The sequence below is a fragment of the Homalodisca vitripennis genome, chromosome 4 (genome assembly GCF_021130785.1).
Source record: "Homalodisca vitripennis isolate AUS2020 chromosome 4, UT_GWSS_2.1, whole genome shotgun sequence".
Lineage (NCBI taxonomy): Eukaryota > Metazoa > Arthropoda > Insecta > Hemiptera > Cicadellidae > Homalodisca > Homalodisca vitripennis.
The window spans coordinates 172,110,329-172,133,195 of record NC_060210.1 but is presented as its reverse complement, the minus strand read 5'-3'; the positions used below and the strand labels follow the sequence as shown (position 1 = coordinate 172,133,195).

Sequence of the window (22,867 nt, the reverse complement as noted above, 5' to 3'; positions counted from 1 at the left end):
TAAAGGTCCTCCAATGAGAATATTCACCAATATCTATGAAGAAGTCAAGACAAGTTTATTGGGATTGCTTTTGCTTTTGTTAGAAAGAAAGTTCCCCAAGACAGCTCCTGTAAACTTGTAATCAAAGGAAGTAACACAGGTCTGGATCAATTGCCCAGATCTCAGAGGTATAGTCACCAAAGAGGCTGTCGAATTGTGCAAATACAATTAATGTAAGTCACTTTAACTGGATACTTAGTGTTTAACCCTCAACTGATAAATGCCACATTTACAACATAAGCAGCTGCACCATCAATGCCGAGAAGTTAATGTTAAACAACTATTTGAACAATTAAAATTTATTTCTGTATTTTGGTTGTATTGTGTCATTTAATAAGAACACAAGCTGTAATGATAAATAAAGTTACTAATTACACCATAGTTTTTTTTAATACATATATGTAAATATTCTGTTGTAGCCTCCAGCTTATGGCACATCACAGCAGTTGAGCAATAATCCCAACACAGTCCTGATCTCTTCAAGTACCAACTCTCTGATGTCTGCTAGTGTGAAGCCTTCCCCTCAATCTATTGGTGCAATCGGAAGCAAAGCATCCTTTCAGACACCTTCACAACCTCCTCCATCTCAGGTACAATCAAATCAATTGTATTATTTTGTGACAGGATTAAAGAAGTGAATTCAGATTTGATATCTCCTTAACCCTTTAATGGCAGATAAGACAAAATTGTCATACTGAGTAGTCCCAGAATATTTTTAACTCTGGCACTGTCATATCGTTCGGCCCTAACTAACCAGCTGTTTTTGTATGTGCTGTTTTTTATAAAATTCATAGCAAAAATCTTCTTTCTGTGTTAACCTACCTATACTTGGTATCATTTTGTTCACAATGAACTAGAGAATACTGTGATATATTATAATAAATATCATAAAATAAATTTAAACATTTTTGTGATAAGTTAATAATTAAAATTCCTGTTTTTATAAAATAAAAAAGGGTGCGGATGTAGCTAAAATATATAGTTGTGTAAATATATTTAAAATTCCAAAATACCTAAAATAACACAAATGTATTCTAGTTTTAAAACATTTACAGTTATATATGGTTGATTTGATTTAAATAAATTATTTTTAGTGAATAAACCGGACTTAGTACACAATGGTACATATTAACCCTTCGACGCACCGCGACGTACGCCGTACGTTTAGTGTTTACCGCTGAACTTGGCCCGCAACGTACGCTGTACGCATCGCACAGTCCGATCTTATAACAAATATATTTAGGTTATTTTCGGTGTAATACATTCGAGTTGAAAGAGTACATCGTTGGAAAGAAGATGAAATGAACTATCGGTGTATCGATAAAAATGACTAAATTAATCACTTCACAACACAATCAACTACTATAAAACAAAACATAAATAAAAAAAGCATTGCATAGAAACAATATTTACAAATAGAGAAACACAAGACTGGAATTAAAGGTGTATATAGGAATCTCCTCTTTCAATTAGCGCGCCTAAGATATTGCACTAACTCTTCTTTATAAGGCTAAATTAGCAAATGGGCCGGAGCAACATGTGCATGTTCCTTGACCAGATCCAGTTACCTCATGAATCAATACTTGCATGATGGTTACCAGTATTCTAGGGTTTATATAAAAAAAATTATATTGAGTGCATATTTGTAGAGCTCCATAATTACCAGTATGAATGGAATAAATAACAATAATAGGCATGCAAGGATGTGATGCTGTTGTATTTTTGAGTATGTGTAGTACTATATATACAGGGTGTACATAAAGTCCTGCACGGGTATAATATTTTCTGAACGATAACAGATAAAGAAACAAGATTTGGTACATCAATACTACACCTAAAAATCTACTTTTTGAAGGAACTATATGTTTTCTGTAATATCATGGGGACGTCCCGCAAGGAGTCAGAAGGAAATCTTAAATAGGTGCATAGGTCAATATGGACATCATTTTAAAGGGCTTATCTAGCAGAGTTTAATGCCGCAAACCGCACTCAAAAAGATTGATCCAGTACAAAATGGCGGCTGTTCAAAGATTTTTACTTGGTTACATTTTATTAGTAGCCATAACCCCAGTAAAGCAAAACTGCAACCAAACGAATACTGCAGCTAACTACTACACTATGCTTGTCAGTTGTACAGAAGTGAATTATGACATTAGTTATCCTCAAGGGTTACAGATTTGGTCCTAATATATTGATAACGGGGAAAACCTGATAACAGTAACAATTAGAAATCTCTTATCTTTGGGTCGCAGTTAGGACTTTCCTATTAGCCAGTCTATTCATAGTAGGCTATTCTAGTTTTCTTGTTTTAGTAGTGCTGTCCATCCATTTTATCAGTGCGCTTTAGTACAAAAGAGTTTGTCGTATTGCTTGTAGTTCTCAACTACACTATGTCGCTTGACGAACGTGAACGTATAACACTTCTTATGATGGTTGGGGAAATAACAGACGATCATACGAGGAAGCATGCCATTTATTTAATGACTACTTTCACGAGAGGCAGCCAATTTCTAGAACAACTGTAGGGAGAACTGTTCAACACTTTATGAAAACAGGAAGTGTTTCCGATCGTCATAGTTCGCTGAGATTTCTAATTGTTACTGTTATCAGGTTTTCCCCGTTATCAATATATTAGGACCAAATTTGTAACCCTTGAGGATAACTAATGTCATAATTCACTTCTGTACAACTGACAAGCATAGTGTAGTAGTTAGCTGCAGTATTCGTTTGGTTGCAGTTTTGCTTTACTGGGGTTATGGCTACTAATAAAATGTAACCAAGTAAAATCTTTGAACAGCCGCCATTTTGTACTGGATCAATCTTTTTGAGTGCGGTTTGCGGCATTAAACTCTGCTAGATAAGCCCTTTAAAATGATGTCCATATTGACCTATGCTCCTATTTAAGATTTCCTTCTGACTCCTTGCGGGACGTCCCCATGATATTACAGAAAACTGATAGTTCCTTCAAAAAGTAGATTTTTAGGTGTAGTATTGATGTACCAAATCTTGTTTCTTTATCTGTTATCGTTCAGAAAATATTATACCCGTGCAGGACTTTATGTACACCCTGTATATGAATGTAGCAGAGGTAATGTAAGGTGCTTTAAACTATATGCACTTAAGCTACAAAACATTTAACCCTCCAACTGATAATAAGAAACTCCCAAAATGATACACTGGTTTTTGTCTTTGCGCAGTATATTTTTCGGATATTTAAAAAAGATATGTGATAATTGCTAAGTAATAAGCGTTATATATTACTTTTTTTGTTTGAAACCAGAGAAAAATCTATAATACAAATATGCACTTACTAGAGTATTTTTTTGTTATTTATACATAAATTGAAAAATGTGTATTGTAAATTTTTTGTTTTCTAAGTTTCACTCCATGTAACTTTCACATGATTTGAGATAGTAAGATACTGTAAATGTACAAAATATACACAGTTGAACAAAAAGATCATAACATATATACACTTATTTACAACACAAAACAATTTTTGATAAAAATGTAAAGTATGTACAACTTTTTAGGTATTCCGCGTGTCCATATTGGTGTTTGATGAATTCTTTGGGCAAGATGAATATCCCATAATAATGAATTGTTTTCACTATCATTATCAATGTTCAAATTCAACATTCCATTGGTTATAATCATCCAGACTGCTTGATAACAAATTTGACAAAGAATATCATCATCCACTTCATTTTCCGATGTCACTTTCATCATCCAATAGTTTACACATTTGAACAACGAGGCCAATTTCACAACGTAACAATCAATTATAAACAGCTAGCCTACATAATAACCTAGCATCAGTAGCAACAAAGAACGTCAAGGCCTTGCAGCGGTTAAATATAAACTATATAACATGAATTGACATTTATGAGTAGAGGATTCGACTGGTGCAAGTTATGTCTTTATAACTTGAACTGTTTTCACTTTATAATAGTGGAAAGTTGACCGACGGCTGTTCCATCTTTATCAGTTGGAGGGTTAACATCTAAAATAAATAATATTAATCACAATAAAACATAATGTAAACAGCAAAGAGAAACAAAATCAAGTGCATTCAGTGTACAATGACCAGAAGAGTAATATTTTAACCTTAACTTTAATAATAGTGCTTATTTGAAGAGAACAATTATTTATAAAGTTTATGTGTTGGACAGCTCTACATATATCCTGACCCACAAATGCTGAACCAGAGCCCTTACCAACTGAACTCTCCGCTTGTACAGAGGCCTGCTAGCAACGTGGTGCCAACCATCCCTCCCTCATCTTCGTATTACTCTGCATCTACAGGTACATGCATAATTGTTTACTGATATAAAGAGTTGATCTATTCAAGATGTTTTGCAGCCCCGGCATTTTTTGATACTTTAACTCTTTGGGCATCAATGTCTGATTGATTGGACATCCAAGGTTCATACAATAATCGCCAACTTTCTGATTAATCAGTTTACAAAATAGTTTTATTTTAAGTATTTCCAAACTTGTAATAAAGTAATTTTATCAGGAATACAAGATAAGTAATGCTAATCTATACCCAAGCTAAAAAGCTCTTTCATAAAAACTAAGGACAGTACGGAGCAAAATGTAAAGCATTGTAAAAGCATATAAATAGTCTTTTATACCCCTTGTAGATAATGGGAAAGCCTATTGTAAATTGAAATAAGAGATGGAAAATCTCTCAAAAGCACTTGTACCATAAACAGTTTCAAGGTTATTCCTCTGTCTTATGCAATTGTGATGTATGAACCATTTGTAGTAAACTCTTCTGTGTTGTTCCTGATGTACATACATGCCTCATACCTCCAGGACTGCTGCGGTCATTGTTTACATTATCCTGAAAAAGGGCAAAAGTGCATATTGTTGCCATTTGCCCAATAAATATTCCTGAGAGTTTAATAATAAAGATGGAATATTCTCTCAATGATTTTCTTTTTTATCACCTTCAATAGATGATCCCATATCACAGAAGTGACAACACGACGATGATAAAAAGTCAAAAGAATATTCTTACTGCATACATGAATTAGACAGTTTGGATAATCTCCAGTGAGCCCATTATCTAATAGTATCCCAAGAAATTTTACAGTTAACTTGATAAAAAAGTTTAATTTTAGTAATTTTGCTATGGTTTAATTCTATTTGTTTTGGAGGCTGTGCAATAGAGAAGTGAAAATATTGTATTTTTTTATTACTGTTCAAATCAAAACCATTTTTCAAAACCAATCTGATGCTGATAGCAGACAAATAATGATTATTTCAACTAGTTATTGACCTATACACCATGCTAAATGTGTAGAGAAGTCACCTGTATACTATTTCTCAATTTTGTAGATGGCTGTAGAAATTTTAATGTGTAATAGAAACAGAATAAGACCTAAAATTGAGTCCTGTGGAACCAACCATCATTGTGAATTTTATATTGGTAGCTGGTGTACTGCATATTAAATTGATCTACATGTTTTCTTTTAGTTAAATAAGATTTAAACCGTCCAACGGACAAACCACAATATTTTCTCAAGACTGTGATTTATGCAATCATTTAAAGAGGTCACTGATCTTATAATTGTCTATTACTAAATCTACAGTTGCAAGAGCCACTTACCAGAAAATATTAATAATGCCTTGCCTCGATCAGGCAGGCCAAAATCTGCTTAATGCTACGAGGGTAGGCTGAAAATTGATGCACACATGCTTGTAAAATGCTATTGAAATGAGCTATAGAAGGGCGTCTGGTGGCATTCGTAAGTACCATTCCTCCTCTACCCGTATGTGCAGTTCGAAAACCTTATGTCAATCCATTGTATTGTTAGCAGTGTAACCATGCAGATGAATTTAAATGCTATGTCAATTAGATGTACCACGTGCTGTTATTAAATTTTTAACTGCTGAAAAAAGTAAATCCTATTGAAATCCATCGTCATTTGAAGAGTGTTACGGTGACGATGCTGTTGATAGATCGACTGTCAGTGGTTTCACAAATTTAGACAACAGACAAATTTCGTGGTTGTGAGCCTGGAAAAGCCATAATTGTTGATGGAACACGCACAATCACTGCCACAGACGACAAGCATCACAAACTCATTGATGATTTGGTTCAAAATAATCAGCGAATCACCCAACAGCATATCGCAAACCATGTTGGAATATCTAAGGATCGTGTTTGTTTCTTTATTCAAAAATTAGGATACCAGAAAATCTGCACCCAATGGGTGCCACACCATTTAACAAATAAGAATAAACAGCGTGGAATGGAATGCTGCCAGCAACTTTTGCAGTGCTACCATGACGAAGGAGACGACTTTCTTTCACCACAACTTCTTTGTCGCACTGAATATCAACATTTGGGTTCTCCTGCGATGAAAAAGTTAAAAACACAACCATCCGCAAAAAAATCCTTTTGGCTGTGTTTTGGGAGGCTTGTCGAGTTTATGTCGCTGATTATCTGGAACAAGGCATGACGGTAAATTCGTTTCAATACATAGAGACTCTAAAACACCTCCAACGTTGAGGTTATCGTGTTAAGAGGCAGCCTCAAGCCAATAATCTTGCAATATGACAATGCTCGTCCACAGACTTCGCGCGCAACTGAAGAGGCAATGAGAAAGCTGAAGTTTAAACCAATTCCACACCCTCCCTTTCCCCCAATCTAGCCCCCTGAGATTTTTATTTTTTTCCCTCTGCTTAAGAGGGATCTCAAGGGTACTCATTACCCTTCAGACAATGCGGTGAAAGTAGCTATTGCATCCCGGATTCGGGAAAAATCTGAAGAATTTTTCAGTGGCGGAATAAAAAAACTTGTTATACGTTGGGAGAAATGCATTAGTCTTAATGGTGACTATGTTGAAAAATAATTTAATGATTGTGAAGCTTAAGAATTGTGCTTTACTGTACTCTTCACCCGATCTTGCTATTTCTTTTCGTTAGCGTTCTACAAGCATGTGTGCACTACTTTTCAGCCTACCCTCTTAATTATATATCTCGTAAAGTCATATAAGCTAGGAACTAGGAAAGTTTCTCAACAGCCAGATGATATCAGTAAATCTTCATTACACATTATAATAAGCAGGAATGAATACCATCCATATAAAGTGAAGCTATCCATGAACTAGCAGATGGCAATAGAAGTATCAGATAGATATTGTGAATTAATGATTTCAGTTTTATAAAGAATGTAGTTTTTCAGGAAAGGAACTTTTATGCTTAATGGGAACATAATTACCATAACTGTCTTGAACTGGACAAATCAAAATCCAAACTTACTGCTGAGAGAAATCCAAACTGAGCTGTTAGGTCTCATTCAGTAATTGTTGCAAAAACTTGCTTTTTTTTGGTTCTGTTTCAAATCTAAGGTTTTTCTGAGAAGCTCCAGGATTAACAACATTTTAAAGTTGACAGTTTTTTCCGTATTTAAAGAGTAAATCTTCTACAAAATGATTACTTACATCAGTGCGTTTGAACTATATTTCATTGTTTCACATAACATAACTCATCACTAACCCATCTTAGTGCGTTTTTTTTTAAAAAAAAACATAATGTTCACAAATAATACATCTAATAAATAACTATGTATTCTCTATACCAGCAGACAGTTGTGTAGTAGAACCTGAGAGGCTTAAGATGGTGGTCGGGCTTTACAAGACCATCATTAGGCCAATGATTGCCTATTCATCACATGTTTGGGTCGCTGAAGATGGAGAAAACAACAGCAATGGCTGGACTACATGGTGTTTAGGGTCTGGCTTGTCTACATTAGTGGAGCTATGTGCTGTGTGTCCTACAACAGCCCTAGAAGCATCCCATCATTTTAATGTGAAGGGTGTAAGACTGCTTCACAAGGATGAACACATAAAAATCAAGCTATTTAGCTGGCCATATGAGTACAATCAATAATTTCAACAACTCACATACTATTATATCTTGTTCGGATTCAATCTGAAAACAGTTCTTCTTCGGTCATCCTTTTCATGTGATCGTATCAGAGCTCCAACTGTGGCAGTAGGGTGTCCACCTGCTTATGAGAAGGGAGCATAGATCTGGTAAACAGATGAATCTAGGGGAGATGAAGGGGTGGGTTTAGTTGTTAAAGGACCTCATTTCTAAGGTCCTCTAAAGTCCTGGGTTTCTTCGTAATCATCTTTCAAGCAGAAATTCCCAAAATTGACCACAGATCCTATTGTATTAGATCATGTATTAATTGGGCAACTAGTATATTGTGGTCATATTTGCAGAGATCATTCAAGCTTCTTATAGTTGTGTTAATTTGACTGTGTTGTTTAATATGCTTGTGACCCAGCTTTAACAGCATGTGTTCTGGCAAGGTTCTGGATGTACGATTTATGAGTTGTATTATTAGGAGGAGGAGCAACAGGCTTCTACCAACCAGGTGGTTCCAGCATACAAGCAGCAGCAGCAGCTCAGAGCATGCATCAGTCGACATTTGGTATGCAAGCCTTCAATACACAATCACCTGCTGCCACTCCCGCAGGCATGGGCAGCTTTGGATCTACTGTAAGTTTTCTTACTGGTAGTCATTTTATTTTTTACTGTGTACATTTTTTATTTATAAGTAATGTTGTTTGATTGGAACAAATAAAATAAATTTCTATGTATTTAAATAAATTAAATTGAATTATTTATGGCCAAATAAGTTACAGTAGAGGCATCCATGAAATTTTATATTAAATGTAGTTTATAGTAATTGCTTGATTCTTAGCAGTATCTATACCACTCAATTTCGATACCAATATTTTCTAAGTATTTTATAACAATTAATAAAGTCAACAGAAGTTTTTAAAATACATTTGAAAATTCACAATTTCACAGTAATTTGTCAAAGCTGAATATCGAGTCGAAATAAGTCTTTGGCGGATGACAGCTGATCACAGAAGTATGCAAATTATCGCTAAAATGTTTTGTTGTTGTAATTTCTGTATGGAAAAATGTAGATCAATGCATAAAGTCATTATAGTACCCGAGTTTATTAAATAACATTTTGTATGTTATAAATTTTTATGACCACGCATTGCCAAGAGTCTGCTGAGAGTATTTCCAAACAACAGCTGATCGGCACTACACAAATTGCACAAAGTGTTTTGACTTGTTTTTTATATGATAAAAAGGATATAGATAACATAATTATTGATGATTTAAAATAATTTTTTTTAATTTGTGTGACATCTTTGTATTTTGTCCGACTAATCACCAATAAATTTGCGTTGGTAAATCATGGTCTAAAGGTAAATTATATAACATTTTTACGCCTGTTTGCAGTGCTCTAGTTATCCACAATTTTATAGTTCAATTCAAGACAATTTAATCTGCAGTAGGGTAGTAAGAAGTGTGTAGATATCTAAGTGACAAAAAATTTAATAAACTATTACCCAAAATATGAGCAATTGTATGTAATAATTTAATTGTGTTACCTTCATTTTTTACTGAAGATCAAATACTGTTGAGAAAGTAAGAATAAAAATGATTGAATGGGTTGATGGTTTTAGTTTAAATAAACAAAATTATCTCTCTTTTTTGTGAGTAGGAATCACCTCAGAAATTTTTAATATATTTTGAAACTTTGCGATCCTAATAAGCATCTGAAACATTTCAATAACACAAATTTTAACTGTTCAGGAATTGAAATTATACTTATTTAGACCTATTACTACTGTTAAGGTTTCAAACAGCTACAAGCACTTCTCGTCAGTGAAAAGTGAATTGAAAATGTTTGATCAAATAAAAGAAAAATCCTGATAATTGAATGACATATTACAACTAATTTATTTTTATAATTAATCAGTTAAGTAATAATATCACTCAGACCATTACTTTCTACACACAATCATTTTGTACAAAAGATTTGAATTGTTAATTTATAAAGGTTAATATTAATAATATTAATGGATAGAATATAAAATCAAAATGTTGCTAAACCCAGTTAATAACTTATATTAAATTTAATTTGCAAACTATTTCACAACTTATTAAATTTTGTTTGCACATTGTCAAATTAATATTTGAATAGGTAGTCATCGTAGCCACATGTGGAGAAGATTGTTCAGTCAGTTTCAGTTTGGATCACATGGGGTAGCTGGCCATAATTTTTCAAATTATACCCTTAAACACAATTTACGGACTATGTGGTCGGTGTCCTATGTCAACAGTTGTATATCATATTTTGAAATACATGAAATACCTCTAAATAAAATTTTTTTTAATATGTTAAAAGTTTTAATTGTACACATACATTGTACATGCAATTCAGGAATATTAGACATTATAAATTAGAAAGCATGATGAAATAAATTACAAATTTAAAAATAATTCAAGCCCAAAGAAATTTAATTACGTTAAGTTAATGAGCACAGAAACAGCTATTCTTAATTAATTTTGACAAATCTGTGTGTACAGCTCTGTACATACAAAGAACGAGTGAATGGCCAGCTACCAATCACATGCCTTAAATTAAATGTGAATTTTGCCGTGGATGAGGTCTGTCACCTAGTGTATGGCTCTAGCAGACAAAGAACGAGTGAATGGCCAGCTACTAATCACATGCCTTAAGTTAAATGTGAATTTTTGCCGTGGATTGAGGTCTGTCACCTAGTGTACAGCTCTGTAGCAGACAAAGAACGAGTGAATGGCCAGCTACCAATCACATGCCTTAAGTTAAATGTGAATTTTGCCGTGGATTAAGGATGTCACCTAGTGTACAGCTCTGTAGCATACAAAGAACGAGTGAATGGCCAGCTACCAATCACATGCCTTAAATTAAATGTGAATTTTGCCGTGGATCGAGGTCTGTCACCTAGTGTATGGCTCTAGCAGACAAAGAACGAGTGAATGGCCAGCTACTAATCACATGCCTTAAGTTAAATGTGAATTTTGCCGTGGATTGAGGTCTGTCACCTAGTGTACAGCTCTGTAGCAGACAAAGAACGAGTGAATGGCCAGCTACCAATCACATGCCTTAAGTTAAATGTGAATTTTGCCGTGGATTGAGGTCTGTCACCTAGTGTACAGCTCTGTAGCATACAAAGAACGAGTGAATGGCCAGCTACCAATCACATACCTTAAATTAAATGTGAATTTTGCCGTGGATCGAGGTCTGTCACCTAGTGTATGGCTCTAGCAGACAAAGAACGAGTGAATGGCCAGCTACCAATCACATGCCTTAAATTAAATGTGAATTTTGCCGTGGATCGAGGTCTGTCACCTAGTGTATGGCTCTGTAGCAGACAAAGAACAGTGAATGGCCAGCTACTAATCACATGCCTTAAATTAAATGTGAATTTTGCCGTGGATGAGGTCTGTCACCTAGTGTACCGCTCTGTAGCAGACAAAGAAATAAGTGGCCAGCTACCAATCACATGACAAAAAATGTGAATTTTGCCATGGATCAAGCTCCGTCACCTAGTGTACCGCTCTGAGCAGACAAAGAACGAGTGAATGGCCAGCTACCAATCACATGCCTTAAGTTAAATGTGAATTTTGCCGTGGACAGGTCTGTCACCTAGTGTACAGCTCTGTAGCATACAAAGAACGAGTGAGTGGCAAGCTACCAATCACATGCCTTAAATTAAATGTGAATTTTGCCGTGGATCGAGGTCTGTCACCTAGTGTATGGCTCTAGCAGACAAAGAACGAGTGAATGGCCAGCTACTAATCACATGCCTTAAATTAAATGTGAATTTTGCCGTGGATCGAGGTCTGTCACCTAGTGTACGGCTCTGTAGCAGACAAAGAACGAGTGAATGGCCAGCTACCATTCACATGCCTTAAATTAAATGTGAATTTTGCCGTGGATCGAGGTCTGTCACCTAGTGTACAGCTCTGTAGCATACAAAGAACGAGTGAATGGCCAGCTACCAATCACATGCCTTAAATTAAATGTGAATTTTGCCGTGGATCGAGGTCTGTCACCTAGTGTATGGCTCTGTAGCAGACAAAGAACGAGTGAATGGCCAGCTACTAATCACATGCCTTAAATTAAATGTGAATTTTGCCGTGGATCGAGGTCTGTCACCTAGTGTACGGCTCTGTAGCAGACAAAGAACGGATGAGTGGCCAGCTACCATTCACATGACTTACATTGAATATGAATTTTGCCATGGATCGAGGTCTGTCACCTAGTGTACCGCTTTGTAGCAGACAAAGAACGAATGAGTGGCCTTCACATGCGTTACAAAAATGTGAATTTATTCATGGATTTAGGTCTGTCATCTTGTATGTTGCTCTGTAAACACTGGTGTTGTTATGTACATGGTATTACAATTATTCAATTTGTAATTTTGCTTCTATGTACTTTCTTGTCTCTTATCGCTATTTTATGCTTCACAATCTATTCATTTCCATGGATCTCCAAGGTTTAATTTAATTGGTGCAACAAATTTAATTAACATTTTGATTTTTATGATATCTGTGAAAGGCGTCACTAGAAACCATGCATAAAAAAACTTCAAACAGTATCTAATGTTAGAACATTTCTTCTAAATTTTTCAGTCTACCTAGCCGCCTTTGATTTTATTCGCTATTAAACATCATCTCTTGTCGACAGTACATTGGATAATGATGGGTAATCTGGGGTCTTTTAGTTATTTTCTTTTTAGAGTATCAAGTATTTGCTGTTTTTTGTAATTTTTTAGCACAAAATTACTGTAAACTTCCATACTGAAAAGAAACAGGTATATTCTTTAAAAATAATCAGGTGTGGTTGGCCCAGAGAAGCTTCAAGATCTTACTAAAGGTAATTTTGTTATAACCTATTCCAATTTTTTAAGGTGGATGGCAGAGTGTTTATGTTTATTTACTAACCTTTCGATTGCATACAAACGCATTATTGTTATTATTTTCAACCAGGAGGGGAGAAGATTTTTTCAAAAACAGTACTTTTTTGCTTCCTGGCACTCTAATTTTCTTAACATAGACAGTATGTCTATTAAACTTTTTAAAACCTAGACCCTGCATCCATAAAAAAGCTAATAATATATTTATATGGTCAGGTATCAAAATGAAGTAGTAATGAGTGTAATAAATGATTGTATTGTATGGTCTGAACACATTGGACAGTTCCTGTCTAATGGGTTACAGATGGCGCAACAGTACCGCAGTACAGCGCCCTCGTACCTCAAGTCCGCAGCAGACCACCAAGACGCCCTCTCAGTCTTCTCCTCTCCAGGTGGACTCTGTGGGTTTATTGTTTTATACTTTTCTTATTAACGGTTAAAGATGCTGAATAATATTCATCTGCCATTAAATTTTGTGGTCCACAGTGTCATAGGGATTAGATCTACCGCAGACTAATTATTGGCTTCCATGTCTGATAGTATGGAAACAAATAGATATTAAGATTTATTCAACCAATTTAAATACATGTCAATGAAAATATCAAAGAATGTTTGTAATTCTAACCTTATCCATGAAAATTACAAGGTATATTAATTTAATTTAATAACATTCGATGAAAGTAAGTAAACATATTATTTTCCCTGATTCTATCTTCTTTAATTTGTTGAGCACTTAAGAATTTTTCATTGACAATATTTTTTTTATTTAGGCTAGTATTTCACTAACATAATTCTATGACATAGATCTATTATCATAATATACTAACTTAATATATTTGATAATATGTTTTCTCTAGAAAAACATACGGCATTAAGCAAATGGATTGTATTTCAACTGTTTTAATATTTGGTACATTACACAATAATATTTTTCATCAAAGCCATAATATGATAAATAATATATTTGTGTCATAGAACTGTGACTGTGTTGTACCCGCCTTAACACAACACATTGAAAAGACACTCCTCTGGAGCTGAAGAACATCATTAATTTCTTTACGATATTGTATTTGCCTATACACATTTATGAAAAAATATTACATGCAGAACAAGTAGAACTTTCAAAAACTGCATCCATGGTGTTTAACTGACTGACTAAAAGTCAGAAATGTAATAAAACTTATTGTACTCAAACTATAAAGGAAAGGCAATAATTACTTTGTCTTAAAAATCCAATATAGCTCAATAAATTCTAAAGAAGCAAACACAGCTAAAATTAATAAAAAAATAATTAAAACAAATAGGGTCACTCTTAAACTGACACTTAATAGACAAATATATTGTACCTTTCCTTGTCAACAGTTCAAAAATATTTACCTTATGTTTCGGGAAGAAAGTCCCATCGTCAGGTGTATAAAAACGCGAATTTATAATTAGTTTGAACAAACATGGATTTATATTAAGATTACACATGATCTACAGGTCTGTGACAGTGCTACTATCAATAAACTGATTAAGTTTTTCATACCATCAGTGACCATAGGTTTTCAGACAGACAGCTCATGCTCGAGGAGACAATTGAATTAAAAATATAATTCTAGGTTGTCTTTTATTTTATTACCACAACAAGAGGGCACTTATGTGTTTATTCTTGTTATAGAAAGACTAATTTTAGTTGATATACAGGATTTTTCAGTAATAAAGTTAACAATTACAATACTAAAGGCTGTGTACCACACTAAAGTACTTACTGTATTAGACAATTAGTCATGAGATAGCAATAAACATGTTTTGACAGCAAACTTAACAACAGAAGAATTGGTGGTATTGAACACTTTCAGCTGTATTTATGTACAAGTATTGATAATTTGATTTAATTATTAACTTTGTTGTTCAATACATTTGTGTAAAATTGCAAAAAACATGAACAACACATTCAGCCTTTGTCTTTATATAACTGTTAAGTAAAGTGTTACAAAATTTCAAATTAGAGCTGAGCACTTTTTGGAATTTATGTCACAAGCTAAAGCGCTTTTGGAAATATATTATTTTTATGTTGAGAAACCAAAAGGTTAAACTAGATGTATTATGAGTTTTCTCAACCTAATAGTTTCTTAAGCAATATTGTCACACAAGGAGGGGAAGATTGAAAAATGCAGTGATCTCAGATGGTCCTATAACTCAGCTTATCTCTTTATGTTTTATATATATATATATATATATATATATATATATATATATATATATATATATTTAAACAAAATAATAATTTACTAAAATTCTTTACCCCAAATAAAATAAAACAATCAAATATACCCAACATTATTTTTAAATGCAACAGTAATTACACTAATTTTATTCTTACTGATTTACAAATTCTAACTTTATTTTTCCAAGTTTTAATTTTACAAATTTTACTCAGAGCATAATTATTAAGTGAAATTTTATATTCATTCACATTTGTTGTAATAAATAACACTGGTTTAGTATCACTTATGATATGTTACAGCTACCCAGATTAATCCTCCAAAACCCCGTGGCTCCAGCAGTGGGTGTGGGAGTGGTGGGAAGCCGGGTTCCTCCAACGGCTCATCGCAGCAACAGCCCAGCCCCACCCAGAGCCACCACAAGTTCTCCGCGTATCAACAAAATGTCTCACCGACAACCCAGTTCGTAAGTTACCTCTGCTTCTACATGCCATGAACACAACAATGTAACGATAGATCTTCCAATAATATGTATCATGTATACATTGATTTCATAATCTAATTCATGACCTAAAGTTGGCAAAAACTTAAGGTAGATAACCAAAGAAATGAAATATTGTGAATGTGTCATTAAACTATATTTGACTTGAAATTCATTATTTATGTTTATATTTCATTTTTAACTTATGTAATTTGTGCGTTGGATCAGGATCACATTTATTTGCAGACAATAACTAATCTGATCGGCAGTAAGCATAACTGATTGCTGATTTGTTGGTTATAACTGATTGCTGTAACAATTTTTTGTACTCTGTATATGAAAAATTGTAAATATGTAAACAAATTAATAAATTATCGTGGTTTTCTGAATAATATTTAAATTTTCAATTTGTATTTTTTACACTTATGTTTATGTATCACCATGAATATGCTGCATCTATGCAGGGGCATACATTGCTTGAAAGTAAACACACAATCACTAAAAGTTAATTTTATTATGTCTTGTGTATGGAAACTGTATATATATATATATATATATATATATATATATATATATATATATATATCCGCAGGAACAAAATATATGTCCTTATAAATAGAATTTTAGTTTGCAGTTTATTTTCAAAATTCAGACAATAATGTTTTCTAATATCTATGTTTGTGCATTGATCTGATGAAAGCTGCTTGGCAGTAAAAAAACAATTGGTAAAACATGTTTTTGTCATTCATTGTGAATAAGAACAACTATTTATATGTAACCACAGTTAGAAAATATCTTAATCTTGTGAATAATATTTAGCTTGCAATTCATATTTCCTGCTTGTCCATTATCACACTTTTATGGTAGGACATGTTTTGTATTAAACAAACAGGTGTATGTTGTTTATATATTTTTTCATCATATATAAAGGTGGTTTGAAAATATATTATTAACCCTGGAACTGGCAAACGCCTGATATCGGGCGTTTTAGTCGCATCCTAGATGGCAGCGCCCGATATCGGGCGTTTTAATACATCTTTTATTTCTCAATATTACGTACTTAAAACACGATCAAAGAGTATCGGTATTGATACCAATCGAAAGAGGAAGGTTCAATTTATGTAAATAATACACTAATAAATCATTTATCGTTTCGTTACACGTCCATACGTCTTATAATCTCTGACTGTTTGTTTACATTCTCCCGCGTACCACGCTAGTTGCGCGCGCAGCGATGAGTCAACTGGTTCATTCGGCTATTGTTATTTCGTCAGCTGCATGGTGTCCTGTCTCTTTTATTGTTTGTTTGAGTTCTTTGTAATGATGGTTGTGTTTATTACACAATAATAGTAAGTTTTTTGTGCGTGTTTACGTAATGGATCGTAATTTCCGCGATCGTTCAAGTGACATTCGAGAACTAGATGTACATTGATACCAATCGAAAGAGGAAGGTTCAATTTATGTAAATAATACACTAATAAATAATTTTATCGTTTTGTTACACGTCCATTCGTTTTGTAATCTCTAAACTGTTTGTATACATTCTCCCGCGTACCACGCTAGTTGCGCGCGCAGTGATGAGTCAACTGGTTCATTCGGCTATTGTTATTTCGTCACCTGCATGGTGTTTTTTCTGGCTTATTGTTTGTTTGAGGTCGTTGTAATGATTGTGTATATTACACAACAATAGTAAGTTTTTTGTGCGTGTTTACATAATGGGTCGTAATTTCCGCGATCGTTCAAGTGACATTCGAGAACTAGTTGTACATGAAATAAGCAACGATGAGGATTTCGATTTAGACATTCAATCAGAACATAATTTAAAAAATATATAATAAAAAATAAAAAAATAGAAAATTAATATAAACTAATAGTTACAAGATTGTACAAATCCAAGTGAGCTTTGAAGTTCTTACTTTTGTTGGTAAGTAGCACTTTCGAATGTCAGTGTATGATTTTTGTATCGTTTACCACATGTAAAAATAAATACCTTATAAACTATGTGTTGTTTTATTTTTACTCAGAATTAAATGCTCTTCCTTTTGTATATTTTGGATTATGCGTATCACTAACAACAACAATTTTACGAATCAAAAACTTTGAACTAACTTTTCTTTTTTCTAAAAAACATTTTTTTTTCCCGAAGAGGTAGAGTAAGGGTATTTTTTTGTTTTAATTATATTATGTGAAAAATGTTCCTTGAACAATGCTGAATAAAGAAATATATAATAAGTTATAGGTACTTTATAGTAAACATGTAATAATAAAATAAATATAAGGCAATGTATGAAGTACTAAAACACTCTGCCACTGAGAGAAATATGACTGCCAGTTCCAGGGTTAATAATACAAGTTTATGCCCTTTTTTTAGTAGTAGGCATATCCAGAAAGTAAGTGTACTGAGACCCTCACAGCCAGAGGGATTTTTTCGACATGTTGGATACACTGCCATGTAGCCTGATTCCTCCCCTCCGCAACGAGATCAGTTTAAGGTCAATACGTTGAGTACTGTTGATGCAACAATACGTTTGGCAAACAATGTCAATCAAATATAATTAGTACTTTATATAGATGTATGTCACACTTTGCCAGGTGATACAACAACAACAGCAACAGCAGCAGCAACGAGGTAGTGCAATGTGCGAGTGGCACCTTGCTACCCAGCTCACATACGTATTATATTTAGTACTTTCTATAGATGTATGTCACACTTTGCCAGGTGATACAACAACAGCAACAGCAGCAGCAACGAGGTAGTGCAATGTGCGAGTGGCACCTTGCTACCCAGCTCACATACGTATTATATTTAGTACTTTCTATAGATGTATGTCACACTTTGCCAGGTGATACAACAACAACAGCAACAGCAGCAGCAACGAGGTAGTGCAAATGTGCGAGTGGCACCTTGCTACCCAGCTCACATACGTATTATATTTAGTACTTTCTATAGATGTATGTCACACTTTGCCAGGTGATACAACAACAGCAACAGCAGCAGCAACGAGGTAGTGCAATGTGCGAGTGGCACCTTGCTACCCAGCTCACATACGTATTATATTTAGTACTTTCTATAGGTGTATGTCCCACACTTTGCCAGGTGATACAGCAACAGCAGCAGCAACGAGGCAGTGTAAATGTGCGAGTGGTACCTTGCTACCCAGCTCACATACGTATTATATTTAGTACTTTCTATAGATGTGTCTCACACTTTGCCAGGTGATACAACAACAGCAACAGCAGCAGCAACGAGGCAGTGTAAATGTGTGAGTGGCACCTTGCTACCCAGCTCACATACGTATTATATTTAGTACTTTCTATAGATGTGTCTCACACTTTGCCAGGTGATACAACAACAGCAACAGCAGCAGCAACGAGGCAGTGTAAATGTGCGAGTGGCACCTTGCTACCCAGCTCACATACGTATTATATTTAGTACTTTCTATAGATGTGTCTCACACTTTGCCAGGTGATACAACAACAGCAACAGCAGCAGCAACGAGGCAGTGTAAATGTGCGAGTGGCACCTTGCTACCCAGCTCACATATGTATTATATTTAGTACTTTCTATAGATGTGTCTCACACTTTGCCAGGTGATACAACAACAGCAACAGCAGCAGCAACGAGGCAGTGTAAATGTGTGAGTGGCACCTTGCTACCCAGCTCACATACGTATTATATTTAGTACTTTCTATAGATGTGTCTCACACTTTGCCAGGTGATACAACAACAGCAACAGCAGCAGCAACGAGGCAGTGTAAATGTGCGAGTGGCACCTTGCTACCCAGCTCACATACGTATTATATTTAGTACTTTCTATAGATGTGTCTCACACTTTGCCAGGTGATACAACAACAGCAACAGCAGCAGCAACGAGGCAGTGTAAATGTGCGAGTGGCACCTTGCTACCCAGCTCCCATACGTATTATATTTAGTACTTTCTATAGATGTGTCTCACACTTTGCCAGGTGATACAACAACAGCAACAGCAGCAGCAACGAGGCAGTGTAAATGTGCGAGTGGCACCTTGCTACCCAGCTCACATACGTATTATATTTAGTACTTTCTATAGATGTGTCTCACACTTTGCCAGGTGATACAACAACAGCAACAGCAGCAGCAACGAGGCAGTGTAAATGTGCGAGTGGCACCTTGCTACCCAGCTCACATACGTATTATATTTAGTACTTTCTATAGATGTGTCTCACACTTTGCCAGGTGATACAACAACAGCAACAGCAGCAGCAACGAGGCAGTGTAAATGTGCGAGTGGCACCTTGCTACCCAGCTCCCATCCAGCGGCCTGTCAGTGGCCAGTGTCAGTGGACTGTGAGCCGCCACCGTCTGCCTACCAGATACAAGATGCCACCGCACACCACTGCTGTCACTGCTACTGCCACTGCCACCCACTTCTATATTCAAAGTAATTAATGCAAATTCAAATACACAATGAATGGTGTTATTTGTAAAAAATTATAATATTAAATTATGCAAATAGTATTATATTAACAAAAATAATCAAATTTTGTGACTATCGCAAGATACCCGAGTAAAATTGATAAATATAATATACATTTTCTTTTGAACAATTTAGGATCACTTACTATTTAAATTTCTTTTGAGTATATCAAGTCTATTATATTATAAGTAATAACAACCAGTGTTAATCTATTTTTATTTGTTTTATTGCAGACAATTCAACTAAAGTTGACAACACTGAACTTGTAGATGTAGTGAATAGTGAAAGTGAGAACAACAGTTCCATCACTGCTACTACCGAAAACACTACTGAAGACCCAACGTCTGCCAATGATTGAAGTCTTATCAAGCTTACCTTGCTCTGTTGTTTACGTTTTCATAGTATTGACCTTTGTAAGCAACTGGTAGCCAATGCATCAGGTTGCTCCTTGTTTCTGTACTGTTCAATTCCAGTCTTCTCGGCTTTAACTGCCTTAAGCTATGTTCTCTAGTACTACTGATACCATTGGGTTGTTAGGGATAGGTATGTAAAATAACTTGTTTGTTCATATATATATATATATTTGTCTTTTTACTGAACGTGTATCGAAAACTGTAGATCATTTTTTACACCAACTGGTGCTCCTGTATTTAACTTAACGAAGTTTGGAGCAGAGCATTTCTTGCTGAACGATTTAGCATGACTATTAGAAGTATTCACTTGTTTAAGCTTACTTTAATGGACATTCATGAATTCACAAATTAAATTTGTGTATTTTATGAGTATATTTTGTGTGCATTTTTGTGTATTTACGTCAACAAAGACTAAGAAGATGTATATTACTACTTTGTTCTCTTTTTGTAATAAAGAATAATGTTAAAATAAAATGTGGAATTGTTTGGTATCACATTGCCAAGAAATAATTTAAGACACACAATGCTAGTGAGCCTTAATAAAAGTTTTGATAAACCAAAATGTGGAATTGTTTGGTATAATATTGCCAAGAAATCATATAAGACACAAGTGGTAGTGAGTATTTGGTAAAGTTTTGATAAATCAAAATGATGGATTGCTTCGTGAAGTGTGCTGGAAAAGTGGTGTTTTTTTATCGTAATGTGTCATGACAAATGATTATTTGTATTTAATAGATTAATACTTAAATTGTTATTTTTATTGCGAGTATAAAACCAGTTCCATACAATGTCATAACAACACCTGGAGTCTCAAAGACAGCTGGTAAATAATAATTGTGATATGTTAGAATTTAATGGCATTAATTGAGATAAAGTAACAAATGTTAAGTTTTGTTTTGTCTAATTTGAAACTATTGTTGTTTTGAAACAGTGGGTTTGGTTTTATTTTTCAAACTCTGTTGAGTATTGAAATTAACTGGTCACTCTTTGGGTTCGTTGTAAGCTCAGTCAAGCTATCAATGTAGTTATCCATAGTTGCAATAAATTTAAGTAATGAACTAAAAATTGGATTTGCAATATTATTGTATTAACCTTGTATCCTTGCGAGGTGACTGCTGTCCTGGATACTGAGGGATAATAAACACAATTTTCTTCCAACACATTTTAACTTTTCTTTCTTTCTTTCTGTGTTGGGTGTTTTTATAATTTGTATCTTTTGTCTGTAGAAGTTTATATCCTTCTAATTTATTTTTATTACTTTTTGGGAAATTTAATTTGCCAATCTTATTTTTTTGTATTGTAAATGGTATTCAAGCTTATAAATGTTCTGCATACATTGTACTGGTTATTCCTCTGTGCACTAGGATCTGGGCGTAAGGAATGTGTTTGGTATTATTAAATAAACATAATTTGTTTAATATTTAGCTAGCATCAATTTTTTTTACTGGGAATATTAATATTTAAAAATACAATATGAATTTTCACAGTATTAATTGTCATACGTATTCACTCAACCTGTCACATATGTGCATGCATGAAATATTTAACAGAGAGATATGGCACAGTACTTCCTAAAGTAATGTTGTAAAATAATAGCAAGTACATTAATTCTTAATACACAATCACTTGAAAATATATATATACACACACACTGTAAAACTAATATATTAACTTAAATATTACTGTAAAACTCAGCTTTTAAGAAATGCTTTTTTTAGTGGAGATTCTGAAAGTATAAATACAACCATCCCATATCGTGTTTAACCCGTATGTTCTAGCAAATGTTTTGTAATGGTATTTTTTAAATAAAAGTTTCTTGTGTTTGAAATTCTGTTATCAAGTTGCATAACATCCAATCAAATATTATATAAGTATAATATTTTAACAAACTTCCATTACCAATATCTTTGTTTGTTCTTTATGCAAATGCTTTTGGTGTGAACTTTGTACATTAACTCCTTGCACAGGTATATTCGTAAGAATTTAGCAGAATTGATCTCCTACAGGATAACATCATAAATTATTAAAGTAGAGTGTTCAATGAATGCTATGCATACAAGATTAAATCCAATAAAGATTAAATAGATAGATAGATAAGATTAAATACAATAAATTTTATTGTAATTTTTTTATGCATGAGTTATGGTGTTAGAGGTTTGAATCTCTCAGAAAATCATATATTCACACAAAAAAAAAGTCAAATCATGTTTGTATAAAATAATTTTCTCCATCGACTGATGCATGAATGATGTTTACATACACACCATCTCCCATTGACAGACACGTCATAGTCTGTGCTAGGAGCCGGTCACTCCACATAGCAAATTATGTAAATAATACATGTATTTTTTTCTAAATATGTGTAATCTTGTTTATATATTTTATATCTGTTTATGTATATAACTTTTAATGCGGCCTCTGACAGTCTCAAACCTAAAATAATGTATCATGAGTGCAATGGACAAGTTGAAGTATG

General features: G+C 34.1%; 1 protein-coding gene across 19 annotated transcripts in view; it reads left to right on the top strand.

Annotated features, from left to right (window-relative positions):
• LOC124360638 (protein PRRC2C) overlaps positions 1–21,456 on the top strand; it is a 158,080-nt gene extending 136,624 nt beyond the window's left edge. For 8 of the 19 annotated variants that reach the window (XM_046814423.1, XM_046814424.1, XM_046814434.1 and 5 more), the window contains 7 exons: positions 459–629; positions 4,212–4,344; positions 8,408–8,562; positions 13,117–13,234; positions 15,343–15,506; positions 19,738–19,942; positions 20,212–21,456. In XM_046814423.1, the coding sequence (XP_046670379.1) occupies positions 459–629; positions 4,212–4,344; positions 8,408–8,562; positions 13,117–13,234; positions 15,343–15,506; positions 19,738–19,942; positions 20,212–20,336 (1,071 nt within the window). In that variant the 3' untranslated portion in view covers positions 20,337–21,456. The other 11 variants (XM_046814425.1, XM_046814432.1, XM_046814431.1 and 8 more) reach the window with 11 other exon arrangements.
• Positions 21,457–22,867: the final 1,411 nt, after the last annotated feature.